Source organism: Taurulus bubalis (genome assembly GCF_910589615.1).
Source record: "Taurulus bubalis genome assembly, chromosome: 19".
Classification (NCBI taxonomy): domain Eukaryota; kingdom Metazoa; phylum Chordata; class Actinopteri; order Perciformes; family Cottidae; genus Taurulus; species Taurulus bubalis.
Window position 1 is genome coordinate 3292270 of NC_136607.1, and position 23704 is coordinate 3315973.

Consider the following 23704-nt stretch of genomic DNA (forward strand, 5'->3'; position numbering starts at 1 on the left):
GATAAATAATGTGGTAATACACTGCATAATTATTAGGAAAGTAGTTTTTTTTAGGATTAATTGTTTTATTGAACAACTACGGTGCTCTGGGTCAATCCAAAAGGTTAATAAACCTCAACATTTAAAAGTTGGGTTTTACTTTCTTAGGAAATATCTGTGTGTTCACAATTATTGGGCAACTATTAGTGTGCAGGTCAGTGTGCACACAATTCAAAATAATAATTTTCTAATTAAATAAACTGTAAATAACATGTTTTCATTATAAATACTTCTCAATAACTTTCGCTACAGGCTAGCTAGCTGCTGGCTGAGGTTCTTCTTCTGCATATGCAGAGCTTGCCCACAGGCGAAAGTGGCCCTGTGGTTAAGAATCATTGTCTTAAGGAGCAGAACTCCACAAACTCAAAACAAATTAAACAAAAAGTGCAATTTAAAAAAAGATTCAAGTTTACAAAATGTACTTTTCTTCTGATTATCTTATCAGTCGGCAAATACTGAAAAACATGAAGCAGCACTCACTTCAACCTGAGGTGTAACACTGACATAGACCTGAGTCTGGAGGAATTCATAATGGGAGAACTGGGGATGCTTTTTGCTCCTGACAAGAATCTCAAAGTCTGGAGTTATGCTGCGTTCACACTAAAAGTGTTGCAATTGTTGTTGCGCAAGTAGATTACATACAAAGTCAATGCACAGACACGTGGGAACGCAGCATTAAGGAGTGTGAATAGACGGCACTCCCCTTCTAAATAAAAAATCCCTTTCAAAATAAAAGCACATGTTTTTTTTCTTGCAATATTTTTATATATATATATATATAAAGATTAGGGTATACATTTCAATCTGGTCCTGCACTAAGTGGGTCATCGTCACCTGCATTGTTTCCTCTACAGACACGGGTGCAGCACTGCGTCTGCTCAGTGGCCAGCGACCACTCTGTCGGCCTGCTCAGCCTCAGAGAGAGGAAGTGCATCATGCTGGCGTCGCGACATCTCTTCCCCATCCAGGTCATCAAGTGGCGACCGGCGGACGACTACCTGGTGGTGGGCTGCTCCGACGGCTCCGTCTATGTCTGGCAGATGGATACAGGTGAGAGCCGAATGAATATGGAGCTAAATCCAGTTCATATGTATTGTTCATTTGAAAATAAGATTTGAACCTGAAAAATCAAGTTTTGATATTGAACTTTTAAAAATCATATATTTTTTCAGTTTTCAGTAACAGATTTTATATTTTCAACTTTCACTCTTTAATTTTACAGTTTCAAATCTCTTTTTTCGGATTCAAATCTTTTTTTCAGGTTCAAAACTTTTGGCCTGGATCTGGCATGGGGGCGTGGTTTCAACTGCAGGGGCGTGGTCTCATGAGTGACAGCTTAACAATGAAGGCTGAGAACCAGCCTCAACCACGTTGCCTCAACTACGTAGCGAGGACAAGAGTGAAAGTTAAAGTTGGTGCTACGTGCCTTTGCCTATTCAAAACACTCACGTCAATAAATCACGTCAACTTTCACTTTCACTCTTGTCCTCGCTACGTGGTTGAGGCAACATTCCAAAAAGATTTGAATCCGAAAAAAAGAGATTTGAAACTTATTATTTTTCAAAGTTCAACAACAAAACTCATTCCAACTTGTATAGATGGCGGCGCGTACGGACGCAGCGGCCCCTCTCTATCCCGATAATGTGGTGTTTACATCTTTGTCTTCATCAGTCCGTCTGTCCGTCCGTTTGTCCGGTTGTCCGTCCCTAGACGTACATACAGCCGGGGGACTATTTTTGACACCTTTTCTTGGAAGTTAAACCCGGCACACGCTAAGGAGCTACACGGCCTCGGCCTACTACGGCGGCCCGCTTCGACAGCGACCCCCACTACTGCAGCACGCCCGCAGAGGAAACTCCGCGGGCGGTGCGAGAGGAGGCAGAAGTGGGGGAAACGCGGGGGTATCCGGGCCAGGCTAGTGGCGAATCCACACAAGCCGGCTATACCGTCCATCTTACTTGCCAATGTACGCTCCTTGGACAACAAACTGGACTACATTCACCTTCTGAGAGCGTCCCAGCAGTCTGTGAGAGAGTGCTGTGTTTTTGTGTTCACGGAAACATGGCTCAACAACAGCATACCGGACTACGCCATCCAGCTCGACTTCCTAACATGCTACCGAGCAGACAGAGCCCTCATTGAAGGAGGTAAGACCCGCGGCGGCGGGGTCTGTGTTTACATCAGGAATGCTTGGTGCCAGGACGTTGTGGTGGTTTGCAGACACTGTTCACCCCTTACGGAGTTTATCATCAAGTGCCGGCCTTTCCACCTACCGAGGGAGTTTTCTGCCATCCTGCTTGTTGCAGTTTATATTCCTCCCAGCTGCAATAACAACGATAGAGACAAGGCACTGAGTGAACTGTATAACACCATCAGTGACCAGCAAACAGCCCACCCAGAGGGACTCCTCATCGTGGCTGGAGATTTCAACCATGCAAATCTCAAAACAGTGTTTCCTCAATTACATCAACACATTGACTTTGCAACAAGGGGAAACAACACACTGGACCTGGTCTACACAACACTGAGAGGAGCATACAAGGCCTCACCCCTCCCTCATCTCGGCGCTTCAGACCACATCACTGTTATGCTAACACCAGCATATAGGCCGAAGGTCAAAATTACCAGACCGGTCCAGAAGCAGGTACGGGTGTGGCCAGAGGGTGCCTCCTCAGCACTCCAGGACTGCTTTAACACCACAGACTGGGACATATTTAAGCAGACAGCCACCTACAACCACCTGATCAGCATCGAGGAGTATTCAGACACTGTTACAGCCTACATCAGCAAATGCATTGATGATGTCACGGTCACCAAGACCATCACAGTACGGGCCAACCAGAAACCATGGCTGACAGGGGAAGTACATAGGTTACTGAGAGCCCGAAACGCTGCTTTCAAAGCAGGTGACGAGGCTGGTCTGAGATCAGCAAGAGCCAACCTGTCCCGTGGCGTCAGATTAGCAAAGGGGCAGTACAGCAGCAGGATAACTATGCATTTCACCGACAGCAGAGACACAAGGAGCCTGTGGCAGGGCATACAGACCCTCATGGACTATAAACCTCGACCACAGACCTGTGACATCACTCTGCTGAACAGTCTGAACAACTTCTTTGGAAGGTTTGAAGCTGACAACAGCACCCCCGCACAGAAGACATCACCCCCTCCAGATGACCAGGTGTTGTCCCTGTCTCCAGCCAGCGTGAGGAGATCCCTCTCCAAGATCAATGCTCGGAAAGCTGCAGGACCGGACAACATTCTTGGCCGTGTGCTTAGGGACTGTGCAGAGGAGCTCACAGATGTCCTTACAGACATCTTCAACATCTCCCTGAGCCAAGCTGTTGTCCCCACCTGCTTCAAGAATACCACCATCATCCCTGTTCCAAAGAAGGCGTCGCCATCCAACTTCAACGACTACCGCCCTGTGGCACTGACTCTGATCATTATGAAGTGCTTCGAGCGGTTAGTCATGCAGCACATCAAATCCATCCTCCCTCCCTCTCTGGACCCCTACCAGTTTGCATATCGGGCGAACCGGTCCACCGATGATGCAATCTCCACCGCCCTCCACTCTGCCCTCACTCACCTGGAGACTAGGGACTCTTATGTGAGGATGCTGTTCTTAGATTTTAGTTCAGCTTTTAACACAATCATCCCCCAGCAGCTGATACAGAAACTGGCCTGTCTAGGCCTGAACACTTCGCTCTGCAACTGGTTGCTGGACTTCCTGACCGGAAGACCACAGGCAGTCCGGGTCGGCAGCAACGCATCTAGCACCATCACACTGAACACAGGGGCCCCCCTCAGTCCCTTTCTCTTCACCCTGCTGACCCACGACTGCACACCAACACACATCACCAACCTCTTCATCAAGTTTGCGGACGACACTACTGTGGTGGGGCTCATCAACCACAACGATGAGTCAAACTACAGGGACGAAGTGAGCCAACTGGCCGCATGGTGCAGAGGCAACAATCTCTCTCTAAATGTGGAGAAGACAAAGGAGATTGTTGTCGACTTCCGGAGAGCCTCCACCCAGCACCCTCCACTGGCTATCAGCGGTGCTGCTGTGGAGAGAGTGAGCAGCACCAAGTTCCTGGGTGTGCACCTCACTGAGAACCTCTCCTGGAGCAACAACATCACATCACTAGCCAAAAAGCTCAGCAGCGCCTCTACTTCCTCCGCAGACTTAAGAGCCAGAGCACTGGTGCCCATCATGCACACCTTCTACCGGGGATCCACCGAGAGCATCATGACCAGCTGCATCACTGCGTGGTACGGCGGCTGCACCGTATCCTGCCGTAAACCCTGCAGCGTATAGTGCGAGCAGCGGAGAGGATCATCGGTGCCCCCCTCCTCTCCCTCCAGGACATTTATAACACACGCCTGGCCCGCAATGCACTTAGCATTGCGGGCGACTCCACCCATCCCAACCACCGCTTCTTCGGCCTCCTGCCTTCTAGGTGGACAATGAGGAGTCTCCGGGCGAGAACCAGCAGACTAAGGGACAGCTTCATCCACCAAGCCATCAGGATGCTGAACTCCCTCCCAGCACTCCCCCCCTTCTTTCTCTGCCCTCTGCCCCCACAAACTCTGGACAATAGTAGTGCATGTTAAGAATCCATAATTACATCCTAAAGACCATGTACACTTGGCCTTATAAACCATAAGAACAACAATGATGTGTTTTATCTTCAGTCCGGAACATACAGATCACTTGACTCCCAAACGGAACTTTGTGTAAGGCAACGTTCACACCGGAGTCATAATTAGGGTAAAGTTCACTCATACATCAGAGGCCATGAAACATCATATATTAAGAGTAAATCAGTTTTTCTCCATCAATGGGCGATAACGAGCTTCTCCAATTAGATCCATTTCAGCCACGAGAGCACAGATGATAAGGTACTAAGGCCCGACTTGCAGTCGGAGTTGCAATTCTTTCCAAAGGTGTTGGGCCTAAGGGTCAAGGCTCTGTGAAGGACAATCAAGTTGTTCCACACCGAAATGTCACTGTAGCATTTAGATTGTCTTTTATTGGAAAATAACAAGCCCAGACAAAAAGACAGGACAGAGGTTGTATGTGTGAAGTGTGTTATAGGGATAGTTTGGATGTTTTGAAGTGTGGTTGTGTGAGGTTATTATCCACAGTCAGTGTGACAGTAGATGGTGGTCGGCACGCTCCCCATATAGAGAAACGGGGGGGGGAACCGAAGCCGCTATCTATAATCTCTTCAAAGCCACAAGACACCATTGGCAAAAACGGAACACGAGAGTTGCTCTATGAGATGCTCGATCGGTTGGTTTGTTTGTGGTATTGTGTAATTATAACAATAACACAAACTAACTAACTGAGAAAACACAAGGGTAGAGCAGCAACCCCGGTGTTATGTGAGGTCAAATTCCTGTTTTGTCCATGGAGTCTTGGTCATTGAAGAGCAGATGGATATAACTGCTCCAGTTTCCCGTTGGAAAGGGCTGTCTGACGGCGAGGTAAAGCAGTGGAAATATTCTAAATATAGCGCACACTATTGATTTTGTTTTGTGTTCTAAAATAGGTTTTTGCTGCCATTTCTTGTGTCTAAGTAGGAAATATTTCCTAAATGAAATATTTCCTGAATGAGGCACCAGAGAAAGGGCCACCATAGGATTTATCTCCTTGGGACCAGGAGTATCTCTGGGAAACAACCGTTTGAACAGGAGATGCGAAGATACAACCCAACCAAGCAGTTGATTCCTTCCCGGTTGCCTGTATCGAGGGTTTTGGGGGACCGGCTTGTTGACTCCGTCCCGTGTTCTCAGGTGCCCTGGACCGCTGTGTGATGGGCATAACGGCTGTAGAGATCCTGAACGCCTGTGACGAGCTGGCCCCGGCCACCGTAGATGCCCTAAGCCACTCGGCCGTCAACCTGAAGCAGGCCATGACCCGCCGTAGCCTGGCAGCGCTGAAGAACATGGCTCAGCACAAGCTGCAGACGCTTGCCACCAACCTGCTGGCTGCAGACAATGCCGACAAGGTACGAAACAGTCCCACCACAGAGGGGGTGGTATTTACCCTCCCGTTGTCTTGGGGTCAAAATGACCAATCAACACACATACATATACACTCGTACACGGGTCATTTTGACCCCAAGACAACGGGAGGGTTAAGAATTTTACTAATCAGACACACGAAACATTCTCTAGTTCTATGTTCTCAAAGGATTCATTGCATTTTTTTTCATGATTATAAATAGTGTCGATGGACAAAACAATCCTTTTTTTTTACTGTTGATTCTGAATCTAACGGACCTTCGTCACTACTCTGTGACAATTTCTAGACAATTAAGAGTGTACAGCCAGCATGAATCGATTCATTTCTCCTTATGTCTCTTTATTTCAACACACACACACACACACACACACACACACACACACACACACACACACACACACACACACACAGTGGTTGGTCAGCATGGTCAGATAGCTGGCTAAAGTCAGACCAATTAAAACTCTGCTGCAGACAAACCAAAGGTCAACACTAGTGTGTGTGTGTGTGTGTGTGTGTGTGTGTGTGTGTGTGTGTGTGTGTGTGTGTGTGTGTGTGTGTGTGTGTGTGCGCGTGTGTAAGACCCTACTGGTGTCTCCAAGTGAAGGATAAGCTATCTTAAATGTCAAAATAGTAAAAAAAAAAAAAGTGCAGGGTTTCTTTTCTCTGAACTGGACTCTCCAGAGAGCAGCTTTAATGGTTTAAAAGAGAAATTTGCCCAAAGACATGTCAGTCTGTAGCAGAATGGACTTAATGGTCCGTTACTCTGCTTTCAGACTCTGTCTTTAAACCTAAATATTATTTTAATATTATACTGTAATCTTTGTGACGACTTTCTCCTTCCCAGAACTGTTCAAATCTATTTTGAAAATTGGAAAAGTATGCACAATAGGTGCAATATATATCATCAAACAAAATACAAATCATGTAAAATCAAAGATTTTGTCCATGCCGTCCAGCGCTAAAGACAATTAATCCCCTTAATATAGAATGACCTGCTCAAATCAATTATTTCAATGTTCATGCTGGTTTGTAAAACAGCACAGCAACAACATTACTGAAAACAGAGCTTTTGGTGACAGTTTTAGGACTTCATTTTGAATACCAGCATTAGGTCTATATATGTGTAGAGTTATGTTAATAGCTTTTACATGTCACATTTGAAAGCAGTAAAAAAAAAGAAAAAAAGTTGTCAGACTTCCCGTCACCGCGACAGTAAGCCACGTCGATTTGTTTTCAATATGTCACCGTTCTTAATTCAAACGACAGATTGTCTGAGGATCAGAGGCTCACTTGGATGATCTGATCTGTTGGAGTAAGCCCCGCCCACCTGGGCCTCCCAGCACAGAAAACAAATGCCATGAATTATTTAATGTCTGAGCAGCATTTAGTTCAGCCGCTCGTACAGTTTGACTTTTATAGTCTGACTTGGAATCCATTTAGCCTCCTCCTCCTGCTCAGTTATGTGGCTTCGTCCATTCTCTCGTCTTCCCTTCCACCAGATAACCTTTGCGTGTTGTTTCTTTTTCCCCTCCCTGTGTCGGTTTTTATTGTAGGTGTCTCCCCGGGTTTTTCCTGCAATAACTGCTCATAATCACGGCACATTTCTGAAAAGGGCAAAACACAACAGCTGCAATTTCCCCCCCCCCATTGTTGCATCATTGTTGTTCTCTTTGCTGCCTTGCGCCTCTGTGTCATTTCTCGCTCATATCTACTCAAATTATGGGTCAAAACACCCACTCTCCCCGCTGTGTGGGCTCCCCTACTGCGCGTAATGGCAGATAATGACCCTGAAATGTCAGGCTATCAAGTCCAAACATTACGTGTGTGTGTGTGTGTGTGTGTGTGTGTGTGTGTGTGTGTGTGTGTGTGTGTGTGTGTGTGTGTGCGTGTGCGCGTGCGCGCGAAAAAAATAAATAAAACCAGAGTTGAAATTATTTGTTGATAAACCCAAAAATGAATCGGCCACAATTTAATAAAAAAAAAGTACAAGGATTGGTTAGTTTTCTGTGCTCTGTTAGAGCGGAGCTAACGGCCAACAGTAACAGAGGTTGCATTGAGTTACATATGGTAACAAATGGTATTGCCTGACCCTAAATTTTAACGTTATCATGATGTGTTCCAATGTAATCTTGTGAACATTTTTACTTTTGGTAGGAAATTTGAATAAATATAGGTGTTGGAAGGAGATGTTTTCGCAGCAACATAAAATAGATATTAGAGAGGGAATTTGGGTTTTAACATACAGGATCGGATCAGTACTCTTTGTCGGCCAAAGCGTAAATTTAGGTATCAGAACCGGTATCTGGGAAAGAAAAAATGGTATTGGATCATTTCTAAATTTAAACTCGTCTGTGTCGTTATTAGACGTCAGAGCCACTGACAGAGAATGTGAAAAAGCTGAAAAGCATTTAGCAGCAGTACAGCTTTAATAAATACCAAACATGAATTAACATTCTCACTCCAGCTATAAAAGTCTCTGCTGATATCAAAATGATATTTAGTTACGACTGGCTGGATTGTTGTTAAAACTGCTACAGACATTCATGGCACGACCAGTGTGTCTAAAGTCTTATTTTTCCTTCTTCATTAAAGGCCAAAGTGAAGCAAAAGCGTTAGTTCAACTTCTCTACCCAGTCTGAGGCTCTCAACCCAAACCTGTTCGTTCTTTAGAGGCTCACAAATTCATAGTTTAATTTTAGCAAAAGACTTCCTTAAACAGCTGGTCATCAAGCACTACTCGATTAGGAGGAAAACAAGCATTCACTTTGGATTATTTTCAGTGCTTCCACATTCAGTTGATCGAGTAAGTGTTTGTGGCAGCAGGACGGCGTGTGTGGGACAAATTAAAATTAACTTGTGTGTGCATGCTAAAGGCACATGTCACCCAGTGCAGCACTGTGGTAGACCTTTTTTACATGACTTCTTTCACTATGTGCCTGGCTACCAGATGGCCGTTAGATAGTAAGCCAAGTTAAATATATAAATCAAGTGTTTGTGAATCTGATATCTCTATACTGTGTGTGTGTGTGTGTGTGTGTGTGTGTGTGTGTGTGTGTGTGTGTGTGTGTGTGTGTGTGTGTGTGTGTGTGTGTGTGTGTGTGTGTGGTTTTTGTTGGACTCCAGTGGTGTAGGGCCCTGCAGGAAGATGACCTTTAGGCCTACTGCCCAGGACCTATAGGACATGTGGTGTGTGTGTGTGAGAGAGAGTCTGTATTTTAGTCAGAAAACCAAAACATGGTCAGTTGCTGCTTCTTCATCTGCGCAGGCCTCTGACAACAACATGCATGTCTGTTTATTGTCTGTGTGTCATGTGGCTGATCGCCTTTAGATGGCAGTGTTCAACCACCGAAATAACACACTCTGTATACACAAACTTGAAACATGGAAATGAGGCTCAGATATCTTGGCTTTTCCCAGATACAAGAGTGTTAACTGAGGTGTTCATAGCTAAAATGCCAACAAGCTTTCACTAACTGTATTATTACCCATTTACCATACCAGTGCACGCACAGTGCTCTATTGGAAGTCTTTGTGGCAAAGGTTTGTGCTAGAATCAACTGGCTCTTTTGAATGAATAAATACATAAATAAATAAATAAACTCTGTGCAGGATGAAAAGCAACAATGTGGAAGGGTGGGTGATTGCATTAACACCCCTTTGTTCACCCCTCATTTTTATACACACACTCACGCACACACATGAGGCTTTGACAGAAAGTCTTCCCTGAGGGTTGATGTGTGTGTGTGTGTGTGTGTGTGTGTGTGTGTGTGTGTGTGTGTGTGTGTGTGTGTGTGTGTGTGTGTGTGTGTGTGTGAGAGTGAGACCCAGCTACAGGTTTGCTGTGTCTCTCGGTCAGTCAAGAGTCTCCACTGCTAACTACTGTTCTCTCTCACAGTCACAGTTCGAATCAGTGAGCTTTAATGCATAAATGGTAAAAGGAAAAAAAGGAAGTGCAACACAGAGAAATACTCACGATTTTATCAACAATAATAGTAGTAACATGGAGTATTCGCCTTTTTAATCTGAGGTGTTACAGAAACAAGTGTCTCTTAAATTCGTTCTTCTTTCCTGTGTTTGACCATAGTCGGGTTCTGTAATGCTGAAGGTCTACAGTGGGAACATGGTGCGAAAATAATTCGTCACTTGATTGATTGGTCAACAAAACATTCAGGAAATGTCAACCAGTGAAGCTAACGCTTGCGTTTGGGTAGTAATGGTGAAACGCAACATAATGGGTGCAAAAAACAACAACTCTATGGTGACTCTAATGCTCTCTCTGTGCAGATCAGTTGACCAGCATCGACTTAACGTCTTACACACAAGGACAGAACTCTTGGTTGTTTTTTCAAACAAGATGGCAGTGTACTCGACAACCTAAATATAAAGCAAGGGATCGCTGTCCATCTGTAGGCACGTGTGTGTCCCTCTCATATCTCGAGAACCGCTCATCCGATCTTCCCACTTTGTGGATTCATTGTTGGGGACCATGCATCTGTCCGCTCGGTGTCGACGTAGGCAGCTGTTTGTCAACATCAGATCTTCTTGTAGTTTAGATGTTGGCAAACAGCTGCCTGTTTGCCAACATCTAAGCTACAAGAAGATGGTGAAATGTCAGTTGTTGTTTGTTCCAATATGCCTCACTGTCCCCTATTGGCCACACAATCAAATAATGAAGAAATTGTAACCAGCAAATGTAGTGAGCGGGACATTTTACTGTTCAAAAATACTTTTACTATTTTAGCTAGGAATGCAATTAGTGCCACCTGGTGCATGCCGTTACATTTCCTCCCAAGATACAATTTTTTTTTACCCTTTTCACTGGGGTTGTTTTTCATACAAATATATTCCATCAGAATAATTAGAAAGATGCTTTAAAATGTCTACACACGGGGGCTTTAATAAGTGGCCCGTCATTCGGAAAGTAGTGACTGATTATGTCCGTAAAGGGGAGCTCTTATCTTGATCTTTTTCTTTTTTCTACAGGAACAAAGCACACTGTGGGCACAAAGTTTCTGTGTTGGAAACAATTTTTAACATCCATTTTTGAAAATTCTCTCTCTCTCTCTCTCTCTCCCTTCTTCCTTCTTCCTAGGGCAACCTGCCGAAATACTCCCACAATGCCCTGGTGGTCCAGGCAATGAAGACCAACCTGACGGACCCCGACATGCACGTGCTGTTCTTTGACGTGGAGGCGGTGATCATTCAGCTGCTGACGGAAGAAGCCCAAAGACCGAACCCCATCCTGGTGTCTCCAGAGACGCTGCAGAAGAGCCAGGCCGGGGCCGACAAGGGGGGGTCCTTCCTAGCCAACAAGATCTTCAAACAGGTCAGTAAGCACAGGAGGGGAAAGAAGGTGAAATATGTCGCTCCTAAACAAGCAAAGTCAGCATGTTTTTAATTGAAACAAAAATTTATAAAAAAAGATGAGTTATATGATGTATTTTGTCTTCATAATTTCAGGATTGTAATTCATCTTGTGCTGTTCTTATACTAAATTAACTTAAACCAGGTGAAGGAGACGATGAAGGAGACCATCAAAGAGCACCTGTTGGACGAAGACGAAGAGGAGGAGGAGGAGATGAGGAGGCGGGAAGAGAAGTCCAAGTCTCTGAGTCTGCTGGAGTACAACCTGACGATGGACACGGCCAAACTCTTTATGTCCTGCCTGCACGCCTGGGGCCTCAACGAACAGCTTGACGGCATCTGCCTGGAGCGACTGGGAATGCTCAGACCGCACTGCCCCATCTCCTTCGGACTGATCTCCAGAGGAGGTCACATGTCCCTCATGCTGCCCACCTTTAAGGTACTCGTCTGTCTGGCGTCACCTGGGTTCCGGTAGCTTCTGTTCAGGGTTTATTGGCTCTGATACAGACCTCTGACCCCTGACAAATCATTTCTAAAGACTCATTTAAAAAAAAAAGTGAAATTAATCTGTGACCATTTTTATGATTTTTCGATTTTCTTGTCAATGTAATCTTTGTTTATTTTTGACCAACTCATTATTTGAATCAGTCTATCATTGTTTGAAAAGATAGTCGGTAGACTAACTGATCAATCAATCAATAATTAGTGTCCTAAATACTAAATGCCACCAAGTTCTTAATTCCAAACTAGTACCAAATAACATAAAAGATGGGACCCTCTTTTGTTCCATACATTCATATCCATTGTTTTATTCCAACCATCATATAATAAGTAAACATACTCATCGTGATGTCACTTATTGGTTTGTGGACTGATGTTTTGAAGCCCGGTGTTTGGCATTTTTCCCTGTTGACATTTTTTTTTTTATATATCCATATATTGACAAGAGGGTAGGATCAGGGGTCAAGTCTACGGTGGTTCAGGCTGATAATTTAGCAAATGCTAAGTTATCAGCTAATGCTAGTGCTACATAGATATCTTAGTGATCAAGGTACATATAGTATTCATGTTAACTGTGATATTAATTGTGATGTTAATTTTGGCTAGTGGAAAACTAAATGTAGTTTGCAGAAAAAAATGAACCGTCAACCTCTCAGAGCACCTTCTAGCCCCACCCTAAAGCATACTCTGATTTATGGCCAATTTGACTCTAAATGGACCATAATTTACTAAATGAACATCATGCTGTATTGAAGAAGACTTAAAGCTAGAGATTGAGACCATACACTGATGTTTACAATGTTTACTGAAGGAATAAATCATCTCATAGACTTCTATACAATCAGACTTATCTTTGCAACCAGAGGAGTCGCAAGTTTTAAGACACTTCCACATTTTTTAGACCTGGATTTCAAGGGCGTAGGTTAATATAGGGTCCATAGGGACTAGTCACGACCAAAGTTTGGGAAAGACACAATTGTCTCCACGAATACGAAAAAAATATCTTGCACAATATATTTGAAAACGTATTTGTATTATTATCTATACTATGCCCGTCGCCCAGAAGAAAGAAAAAAAACATTTCCAAGTTTTCCAGTGCACCTTCGAACCTGCAAGACAAGATGCTGTCATTTAATTAAATGACTGCATCTTGTCTCGCAGGTGCACTAGTGTTTCTGACTCGCCACTTAAGCTAATTGGCTGAAGTGGCGAGTCAGAAACACTATGTGATTCTTGACATGCAGAAAGAGATGCAGTGCAGGTTGAGGAAGCCGTAAATTCTAGTACTGCTGCTGGTTCTGTGGCAGCTCATGAGACACTGAGGCGTCCGCTAGTAAAAACGGATCCGTCCTCCTCCGTTTGCGGTGATCTAAAAGTCCGGCGTAGTGTGGACGCTCAGTGTAAACGTAGCAAAAGATATGCGTTTAAAATATAAACCTCACGTGGGGATCGAACCTGCTACCTTGCTGTCCAAGGACGGGAATCCTACCAGATTAGCCACAAATATTGATAGGACCTTGGATCTGCATAGTTTTGAGTAGTCTCATAGTTCTCCTCTTTATAAGAGTTTAAAAATAGGTAAGATAGCAATACAATGTCAATAATTCTCTTTATTCTTGTTCTACGATTTCATAAATACAACAAACTATAGTTTTTGTATATTTTTTGGGTGGAAAAAGGGGGGTCCCTACCAATGCTGAGACCAAACCTACGCCCTTGCTGGATTTAGCCCCTTGTTTCTAAAACGTCCGGCCAAATTGTAATTATTTTGACTGGTGTTAGAATTATTTCATTCATATAGAAATAAGCAGAGCTATTTTTAAAAGTGCTTTACTTTAAATGATTAAACAAATCCAATGCATAAAACGGTCACACAAGTTCAACAATAATGAAGTGAAAGAAAATAAAAGAACTGGCTTCTGCTTCCTTTTCCGAATGATCAACTTCAGACATGGTAGTAACAGTATCAGTGAGAGATTAACGTTTCTGTGGCATGTTTATGGCGCACGTATGATAATCAGTCAATTAACACAACTGAACACCAGCAAATAGCAAATTTAGACAATATCCTGTTTAAAAATAACACAGAACAGCTCACTCATGTTGACCTGTTTGAAACACACACCAGTACTTCCAGGGGTTCTCTGGTTCATACGTCCGCCTCTGTTTCGCAGGAGTCTTTGCTGCGGCAGTTGTCCCTGGCGACTGGTCTGAAGCTGACCCTGACGGACATCGTAGGGAAAGGGACGTACGGCGTGTCGAGGGCCGTCACCACACAGCACCTGCTGTCTATAATTTCACTTGCCAACACCCTAATGGGCATGACCAACGCTACCTTCGTCGGAGAGCACATGAAGAAAGCACCAGTCAGGTAACAAACGTGCACAGATGTACAATATTTGAACATGCTTTTCTGTCTTTTTTTAATTTAACCGAATAGTTTTACTGAGCAGAAGAGGTCTTTTAAGAAAGTCACATCTTCTCAGGAGTTGGTGGAGACCAAAACATGACTCCAACCGGATGACAATGTTGCTCTGCAACTGTTTGCTAACATGGCAGCCGTAAGAGCTTTAAAAGTGATGATATGTCCGAGGGAGTTTGTTATTAAGCTTTGTTGGGGAGCCCAAGTGGCTTAAAGTCCAAATAAACATCTGTTCCAGATTAAATTACATCCATCCATCCATCCATTTTCATCTGCTTGATCCGGGGTCGGGTCACGGTGGAAGCAGGTCCAGCTGGACCTGGCTGACCCAGGTTTCCCTCTCACCCGCAACATTTTCTCATTCTGGGGGATCCCGAGGCATTCCCAGGCCAGCTGGGAGATATAATCCCTTCAGCGTGTCCTGGGTCTTCCCCAGGGTCTCTTACCAGTTGGACGTGCCTGGAAAACCTCTAATGGGAGGTGTCCAGGAGGCATCCGAATTAGATGCCCGAACCACCTCAGCTGACTCCTTTCGACATGAAGGAGCAGTGGCTCAACTCCCAAGCTCCCTCCTGATTTCCGAGCTCCTTACCTTATCGCTAAGGCTGAGTCCGGCCACCCTACGGAGGAAACTAATTTTGTCCACTTAAAGTACAGTAAATATCAAAATCTCAGGAGTTCATTTTATTCTCTGTTCATCATCCTTTGGAAATTATTAGTTATTCTCAGAGGGGTAGGCGGGTTGCTTTTTATAGAGGGTGCGTTGTGTGAGTGCTGTCCAGGGTGCTGAAGCGCATCAGAGGAGCTCGATAAGACAGACAGTGTACCAGGGCTCAGGCCTCACGGACGCAACGGGTTTCTCGCAGCGTGAAGACGTGCATGAATTCATGCATGACTGTTGCAGCTGTATCTCACATGGGCCTCGTTAATGACACTTCATAGTATTAGTAAAGGGGCTTAAATATGGTGGGTTACACTCGTAGAGTCAGTGGCAGTTAATAATCCGAGCTAACCTGACTCCCAACTTTGAATCGTATATTTAGGCATGTCAAGTTCTCTCTAGATGTCTCAGAAGGCCACATTGTAGGCTATTATTTGTGTTATGGTGTTACGGCTGTTCATCCTAAGTATGGGAGAGGTGATTTTATAGAAAAAGCAATAGCCATAGACTGCACATCTTTTACATCAGACTTCCACCGAGAGGAAGATACATACATCATACCAGCTGAAACCCTGGTAGATATAGAGTAGAAAAGTTGAACCTGAGCTCTTGACATCTGGATTCACCAGGCGGACAAAAACACACCGCTGATCCATCATCATTGATTCCAGCTGAAAAACAAAAATAACACCCGTTTTGGGTGTTCAAGTTCACTGTGTGTGTGTGTGTGTGTGTGTGTGTGTGTGTGTGTGTGTGTGTGTGTGTGTGTGTGTGTGTGTGTGTGTTGGTCTGTCTGAGCTCTCCTTGTGCCATAAAAGATTTAACACGGAGGTTGAGGTCCTGCCTCTGTACCACCAACACATCATTTCGTCTTGTGTTTGAAACAAACCAATAGTAAAACCACCACTGTTTTGGTCTGTGGGTGTATCTTTCAGCTGGCGCGTCAGAAATTATGAGAGAATTACGTGCTGTAACTTAATCAAAGCTTGATAGGTCAGAGGCAAAGGGAGCCGATAAACAGGAAGCGGCGGCTAGAAACTTGACTAGAGAGTTCTTTATAAAACTCAAACCAAGGTCTTCTCTCTGGCCGTCTCCACTTAGCCACTCCAAACCAGCGGTTGTGAATATTTGAACGTGTTTGGGTTTTTGGCTTTTTCATGTTCCTCCATCTTATATTTATGACAGCAGGAAAGCTTCTTCCTGTTTTGCTGGAGTTTGAAAAGATGTGCTCCTGAACTCTTAGTGTTTTTAGTTTTTCATCACAACACAACCACAACAGCACTCCCTCCACCAACTCCGCCTCAAGGGCGTGAGCCCATCCTTGGAACAAGTCCTGGAACTCCCGATGTTGAGAAACTGAGCAGGATAGAAATAAGCATAAAGAAAGACTAGGGTGACCCATAGGGGTGTGACGGAGTGCTGCCGATCTGTGATCTGTACGGATCCCCCGTCACGGTTCAGAACGCATGAGAACCGTGGATGTTACACAGTTAAACGTCAACCATCTCAGTGTGAAATAAAGTTTTACTGATGATTGTTATCTACCAATATTCAGTAAAACATGTGATCAGGACATAATTTATGCTTTTTTAGTTGCCCATCTCTGGTAATGTTATACTGTAAACAATACTAACAGCCATCAAATGAAGATTCCATTCGGTTTTATTATGATACTGCGATGCACGAATTCCATCAGTCTATAGAATTATCTACTTATTGGACAAGTTTATCAAGCTTCTTGCCCCGGACAATACGAAGAGTATGTCCACATTGATCTGGCTCTGTTTTGGAGGAGGTTCAGTTGTTTTCCTGTTGATCAGGTGTGGACAGAGTTCATCTGAATTTGAAGAGTTTGTGGGCCATTCTTTCCCGCCCTCCATTAAATCATGGTTTGCATTTACATTAGCTGGGCTGTGTGTCTAAGGACAGTTCTAGATTGAAGACAAGCCGTCAAGGTGTGGGACATACAGACACTTATGAAAACACATCATCTTCACACGTCCATACGGGTTGATATTATAAACAAACACCACCGGTCCATGTCCTATTATTCCTAGCTAATGCATTAAGTTGGACTTATAGGGAAAAAAAACAAAAACATTTAACCACTTTGATTCTGAACGTCTAATCACATCTGAGACATGCTAAAACACAATTTCGAAGTGAGTGAGTGAGTTTTTTTCTTTAGTTGTTGAATCAACTAAAAGGTGGATTTAGATTTTATTCAGATGCAGGTGCAGCACATGTTCTTGTGCTCTCAATCTTTTACACTGGATGTTCTCTATATAATAAAGTCTGTGTGTGCGCGTGTAAGCACATATGCTATTTTTTTCTTGACATCCCACGTGAATTGTGTAGATATATGAAAGAAATATTTTAGGATAGTCTAACGGTAGACGCGTCTCAAGGCCTTTACACACCTGGGGCACAGCAAGTACAGTACACGATAGGAAAAGACGAAATTCTATTCATACCGGCAGCGAAGCAAATTTGTGACAGTTGCAACCCTTTTCCAATAAAAGGTTTAAATAGATTTGTGCAGGCAGAGGACCAACCACCAGGGTCCAACTGGACCAGATTAGAGTGACTATTGTATATCTTAAGTTACTGTGTACTAGAGCTTTTATTGTGAAAGGTAAGGAAGGAGCAGATCTGGGCTGCGCTGCCTTTGTCAAGGTTGTAACGAGTAATAAAGTTTGCCATCTTGGGTTCGGACCACGGAATATGTCAGTCCCACACAACGTGAACGGTTGATGCCTTTATTTGTGGTGCGGAAAAAATAAAATAAAACTCATCACTTTCGTATTCATGACCAAAACAACAGTTTGGAAAATAGATTTTGACGTGTGAATTAATCGCACAAAATCGAAATGTCATCGCTGTATGAAGATCTTAATTAAAAAAAAAAATGCAAACGATAACTTTCATCTCACTTTTCAATCTTGTTCATGATGGTGTAAAAATACAAACGAAATCCCTCAGAAAATCCCGCGAGAGCGATGGACTTCTTGTTGTCTGCGAACTATCAAACTCTCCAACAAATTGGATTGTTTTGATGGTACAGCCCACAAACCCAGACGACTGAAACTTATGAATAATTGTGTCCAATTGCTTTTAATTTATTTTTCCACCTACACCCATGTGGTGAACCACTGGTTGCATCTGGACAAACAAAGATGTGCAAGTGTTTCTACCCTGTTTGTAATAACAATCAAAGTCATTCATGTAACTACATATTAACACTTTGTAACTAACTTCCTCCTGTCACTTTTCAAAGAGTCCTTGCAGTTGATTTTTTTATTATATAGTAGTAATTTTATTAATTATATAGTCCCTAGCTGTACTAGTTGCCTGGCAATGTGTTATTGATCACTCCATTGATTGTTGTATTGGAAGTGTTTGTGTGTCTCTGAAAGTTAGACGCCTCTAGTCTGTTCAGACTCCGGATTGTGTCCTCCACCCAAAATTCAATAGGCTGGAGCCTGAGAGCACGCACACCACACACACACACACACACACTCCGATTCAAGCAGTAGGTTTCAGGAAATAAAAATTGTTTGTGTGAGCACCAACTGCTGCTCTCTCTGGAGACTACTGGACATCGCTGTAACCACAGTTCATTATATTGATGAACTGGGTGCTGTATTCACAAACTTTGACTGTCATGAAAACAGAAGACAGACATTTTGCAGAAACGTGCGTGGAACAATTTATTCATGTTGCACAGCAGTGGAACGTTTCCAATAAAGTCAGCACACTTATGAACATGATGCTGCTGCGAGACATCTGCCGTTGGAACACGTGCCCTCGTCGCGCGCATTCTCCAGCGCTCTGTCAACAGTGCGTTTGACAATGTCCTGACAGCCAAATGCAGAACAGCCTTCAAACACAGTCCAGCAAGTGCTGCTGAATTAGAACAGCAACAAATTGAACATGGACAAAGAAGGAGTCGCTCCAACAGGGACCCTTACTACTGAACAGACTGTTTATGCTGTTGCCTGATAAAAGACGAATGTTTCTTCTGGTACCTGTTCAGGAAAAAACGTATGTACTGTATGTTAATTTGCTGTTGCTCTGAGAGTGCCTGTTAGATTGTTCTGATAACATTACTTTAAAATAAAAGCGTGCAATACACTAGTTTTTCATTCATTATTGAATTTTGCACATAATGCGATTAATCGTTGTTAATCACAGAAAAATCATGCGATTAATCAATTAAATTTTTCATCTTTGCCCTGTGTGTGTGTGTGTGTGTGTGTGTGTGTGTGTGTGTTAGCGCTCCGCTTTCCTCCCTGCCTTTTTAATATTTCATGCCTCCTCTGTGTGATCCTCCTCCAGGCCTCCCAGACCAGGAGGAACCCCGGAGACGCCGCGCAGGACGCTGGCTTCCCCCCCCCAGCCCTCCAACCCGGCGCTCCAGGCCCAGATCAAACAAGGTAACTACAAAAAGGGAGGGGGAAGCTCGCTTCACACATCCCCTGGGGCCGTGGGAGGGAGGAGAGGCAGGGGTTTGATAATGCAGCCCATCGGCAATAAAACCCATAGTGTGTTATAAAAAAGCTGAAAAATCACAAGAGGAAGCTGCTGCTGCTCGACTCGGTCAGCAGGTCTTTAATGGGACGTTCTGCTCATTTTAACATGAGGGTGGAGTTGACCCAACCAGTGCTACGGTACAGACTGCTGACTGCAGCTTAGCATCTGATCTCCCCTCTCTCAACACTATCTCTTTTTATCTGTGAAATACTTACTGAATACTGAATTTGTTAATTTAGTAATACTGGGAGCCACACAGTTTAAACTCAATTGGCGCAATGGAACTTTTGTGTGAGAGGCTGTTTCATTCACTTTGGTTGTCGCAGCGCTGTGTTTTGTTCAAATATCTAATCATAATAATGTTTAACTTGACAGGCGCCTGGCCTAGCTGTGGGAATTCGAACTGTTGTCTGTCTGTACAAATGACATCAATTGCCCTTCTGTCCATCTGGGGAGAGGGATCCTCCTTTGTTGCTCTTCCGAAGGTTTCTTCACTTTTTTCTTCCTGCAAAACCTTTTGGGGGAGGAGGTTTGGATGGGTGGGTGGGTGGGTGTATGGACTGATGGTTGGATGAGAGGGTGGGTAGATGGATGGATGGATGGGTGGGTGGTTGGACCCTTCTCCGTCCAACAATCATAGTTGGTTTATCTTAACCATGATCACAATCTGTCTCCAACCTTAACCAAGTAGTAACCAAACATCTATACACCAAACAACAACAGCAGCGGCAGATCAGAAAAACTAATCGTACTGGAAAATGGTAGAAAACACATTTTTTTGTCTTTTGAGCGTGGAGCACTTTTTGGAAATATTATTGTATGCATATTTACCCTTATGAATCGCAGGAACGAGAGCACAGTCAGACTTCTTTAGAATCCAGGAAACAAAACAAAAAAGAGCCATGGACGTATCCTCTGATGGAGGAAAGAAAGGAGAATGTCACTTAGTGAAGGTAGGTAGGGAGGGGTGGGGTGGTCTTTCTTTGTAGAGAGAAACCTGCTCTGGTTCACTGTCGGGGATGTTTTAACCAGCCGTCACCATCTGCCCCACACACACACACACACACACACAGACAGACACAGACACACACACACACACACACACAGACAGACACACAGCTACCTACCATCAGTCAAGCGCAATACCTACAAATACACGCACTCACCAAATCAAGTCTGTGTCAATACAGACACCGCACACATGCATATGCCATGGGTGGCACCCTTGGTGTTGGATGGAGGCGGGGTTTTTAGTGCTATTATCACGCCTTAATGGAGGCCAAGCGTGACAAGCGTGTGGACTTATTCACGCCACATGTCTATTCACTCCGCCGTGACCTCTGCTCAGCCAGCTACTCCAACTGTGTGTGTGTGGGAGGCTTTGTGAAGGAGAGCGCCGTTAACTCTGCTCACCATCTCTTTTTACATGGAAATAAATGAGGAGGCCCCTCTAATATACTGCAGCATTTACTGTGAGATTAACAGAGAGAGCAGGGTTTCTGCACATGATTTAACATACCTAAAACATCTTACAAATACTATTTTACAATCATGTCCACACTAATTCAGATAATAATTATACAAAAATAAAAAACATTTTTTTCTTGCCCTGTTTTGGCCTTTTGACCACACACTGCCAGCTGATCTCTCAGACATTTTCCCAGTAGATGGGAACAAAGGATACTTATTATTATTATTCCATAGTTTGGGCCATCCTGTCTATCAATAATAATAACATTTTACTAACCACTAGGGCAGAAATTATGGACCAAACCATTAAAAAGACACAGCAGTTGCAATAAACAAGTTATTCTTGAAAGGGATAGTACAAATTATTTAAGTTGGGTTGTATGAGGTACTTATCCATAGTCAACATGTTGGAGATGGAGTTTGGAGAAACAGGCAGGAGTACCAGCACAGGAGCAAATCAATGCACTGCTCTGGACAGAGGCAGGAGTAAAGCGTATTTTAAGAAAACCTTAAAAATGATCTACATCAGTTAAAGTATGCGCTATATGAATGAATGAAATGAAATTATCCTTTATTAATCCCCTTGGGGAAATTCTTCTCTGCATTTGACCCATCCCTGGATAGGGAGCAGTGGGTAGCCCTGTCAGGCGCCCGGGGAGCAGTTGGGGGTTCAGTGTCTTGTTTAGGGACACTTTGACATGTGAGCTATGGGGGGACTGGGGATCGAGCCGGCTACCTTGTGGTTGCACTCATCCCCCTGAGCTACAGCCGGAATATTTTCCGATGGGAAACTGAACTGATTGAAACTTGTCTCTACTATTTTGGTTTATGTGTGTTTATGTGTGGCTTGAAGAGAGCAGAGATAACTTTCACTTCTCTGTCAGAAAGGGCTGTCTGACAGCAAGGTAAAGCAGTGAAAATATTCCACAATGGTGTACATTCAAACTGATATAGATTTTTTTTTTTTTGGGGCATCTTGAATAAGTTTTGCGGCTGCACCCATCCTCAGCAGTACATTGCTTTGGTCCTGGGCGCTCCTGTGTTTCTCCAAATTGAGGGCTGTGCCGACTGTTTCAAATGTATAGATTACTACAGTAGATGACAATCTGAACTTCCCTTTAATATTCACGGGATGGTCAGAGAAAAGCAGACCCTTCTGAAAATGCTCATGAATGATTGTCAACCTACTCAGCCATTTAAATTTAAATAATTGTATAGCAATAATATCTCCCATGTGTCAGCCCTTTAGTTACACGTTTTTGTTTGTCTTCAGTAAAAATATATGTATTATTATGCATTATTTGCATTGGTTTAGCAACTAATGCAGCTTTTATTAACATGAATGTTTTCACATCATTAGAGGCACTTTTGAGGATTGTCTTTACAAAACAGTTGTACCAAAGCAAAACCTGTGGGAGTAGAACCAGAGAGCAGTAGACCATTCACACAATATCTTATATTCTTTCATCCTTCAATAATCAAGCTGGTCAAAATAGCTGCAGACCAGAAGATACACTCGACATTCACTCTTTCCAAAGGATAAGTGAATAATGAGAATTCACCTGAGAAGTTTACAATTCTTAACAAGAAGAGTGATCTCTGATCTTCAAACAAAGAACAGTTTAATCTCACTCACTTCTCCCTCCAGGCTCCCTTACAGTCGAGATGTAAATGAAGATTAGAAAAACGGATTTAAAAGTCTTGTATTTTTCTAATAATGGAATTAATCTGCAGATGCTCCAATTCAAAATAGTTTTTGAGTCACAAATGCCGGAATGTGGCCAGAAATGCTTTTTTGCTTCTGAAGCAGGTGTCAGCAGTCAATGACGATAGATCAATTGAATAGGTTTTAATCATGAATCGGGTTAACCCCGAGAGGTCCTTCAGCATACAGTCATTAATTAACACAAAAGATATCAGGTGGATCGGTCCAGCAATATATGTGTTGTGGACAGACAGACATGCACACACATCACTCCACACAATAAAGAGATAATTCTCCAAAGCACAGAGTACACAGTCATATATTGCAGTACTTTTCCACAGAGGAACAACTTTAAAAGTGTTACACATGGTTTTGGACAGTTATGAACAGTTTTCAGTATAAAAAAGTCAAGGTTTAATATTTAATTACAATATTTAAATCAAAATATAAGAGAATCGTATAATGTCTTTTTATATACTGTACTTGCAGTAACATGAGTTATTTAAAATTCCTGAGTTTTACCAATTTTCAGTCACTGAATTCTTCAGGTAGAAATTTGTACTTAAGTATCATTAGAGGACATCATTATGTTGCCACCAATATCCACACTTTTTAAAGTAGATGGTACATAAAATAAGGTCACAAAATTATATTTGAACTCCTCATTTAACACTTTATTTTACCTTTCCGATTCCTTTCTCACCCGTTCTGTTTCTCTGTTTACACTGTCGTTCACTGCATGGCTTCAGCCGGCTGCCTGGTCTCTAGAAAGAAACCCGTTCCGCAAACACACTCTCTCTCTAATATTTATTTCACTGTGCTCTGTCAATCTCTCTCTTGTATTTGTGAACTTTCTCTTGCTTTCTTTTTTTTTTTTTTTTTTTTACTTCCAACTGATGCAATGTTGCTAGAACAGTTTTCTCTGTCGTGTTGTGTTACATGTTTTCTCTGTTGCAGCTAGACTATTTTGACAGT

At 43.3% G+C, this 23704-nt stretch overlaps 1 protein-coding gene across 1 annotated transcript in view; it reads left to right on the forward strand.

Annotated features, from left to right (window-relative positions):
* The window catches only part of wdr7 (WD repeat domain 7), a gene marked incomplete at its 5' end in the record, with an annotated part of 120357 nt that overhangs the window by 20346 nt on the left and 76307 nt on the right, over window positions 1-23704 (forward strand). Inside the window, 6 exons of the mRNA XM_079235295.1 lie at window positions 894-1089; window positions 5842-6056; window positions 11166-11399; window positions 11583-11876; window positions 14113-14309; window positions 19360-19457. Coding sequence (XP_079091421.1) covers window positions 894-1089; window positions 5842-6056; window positions 11166-11399; window positions 11583-11876; window positions 14113-14309; window positions 19360-19457 — 1234 coding nt within the window. The remainder of the gene's footprint in view (window positions 1-893; window positions 1090-5841; window positions 6057-11165; window positions 11400-11582; window positions 11877-14112; window positions 14310-19359; window positions 19458-23704) is intronic.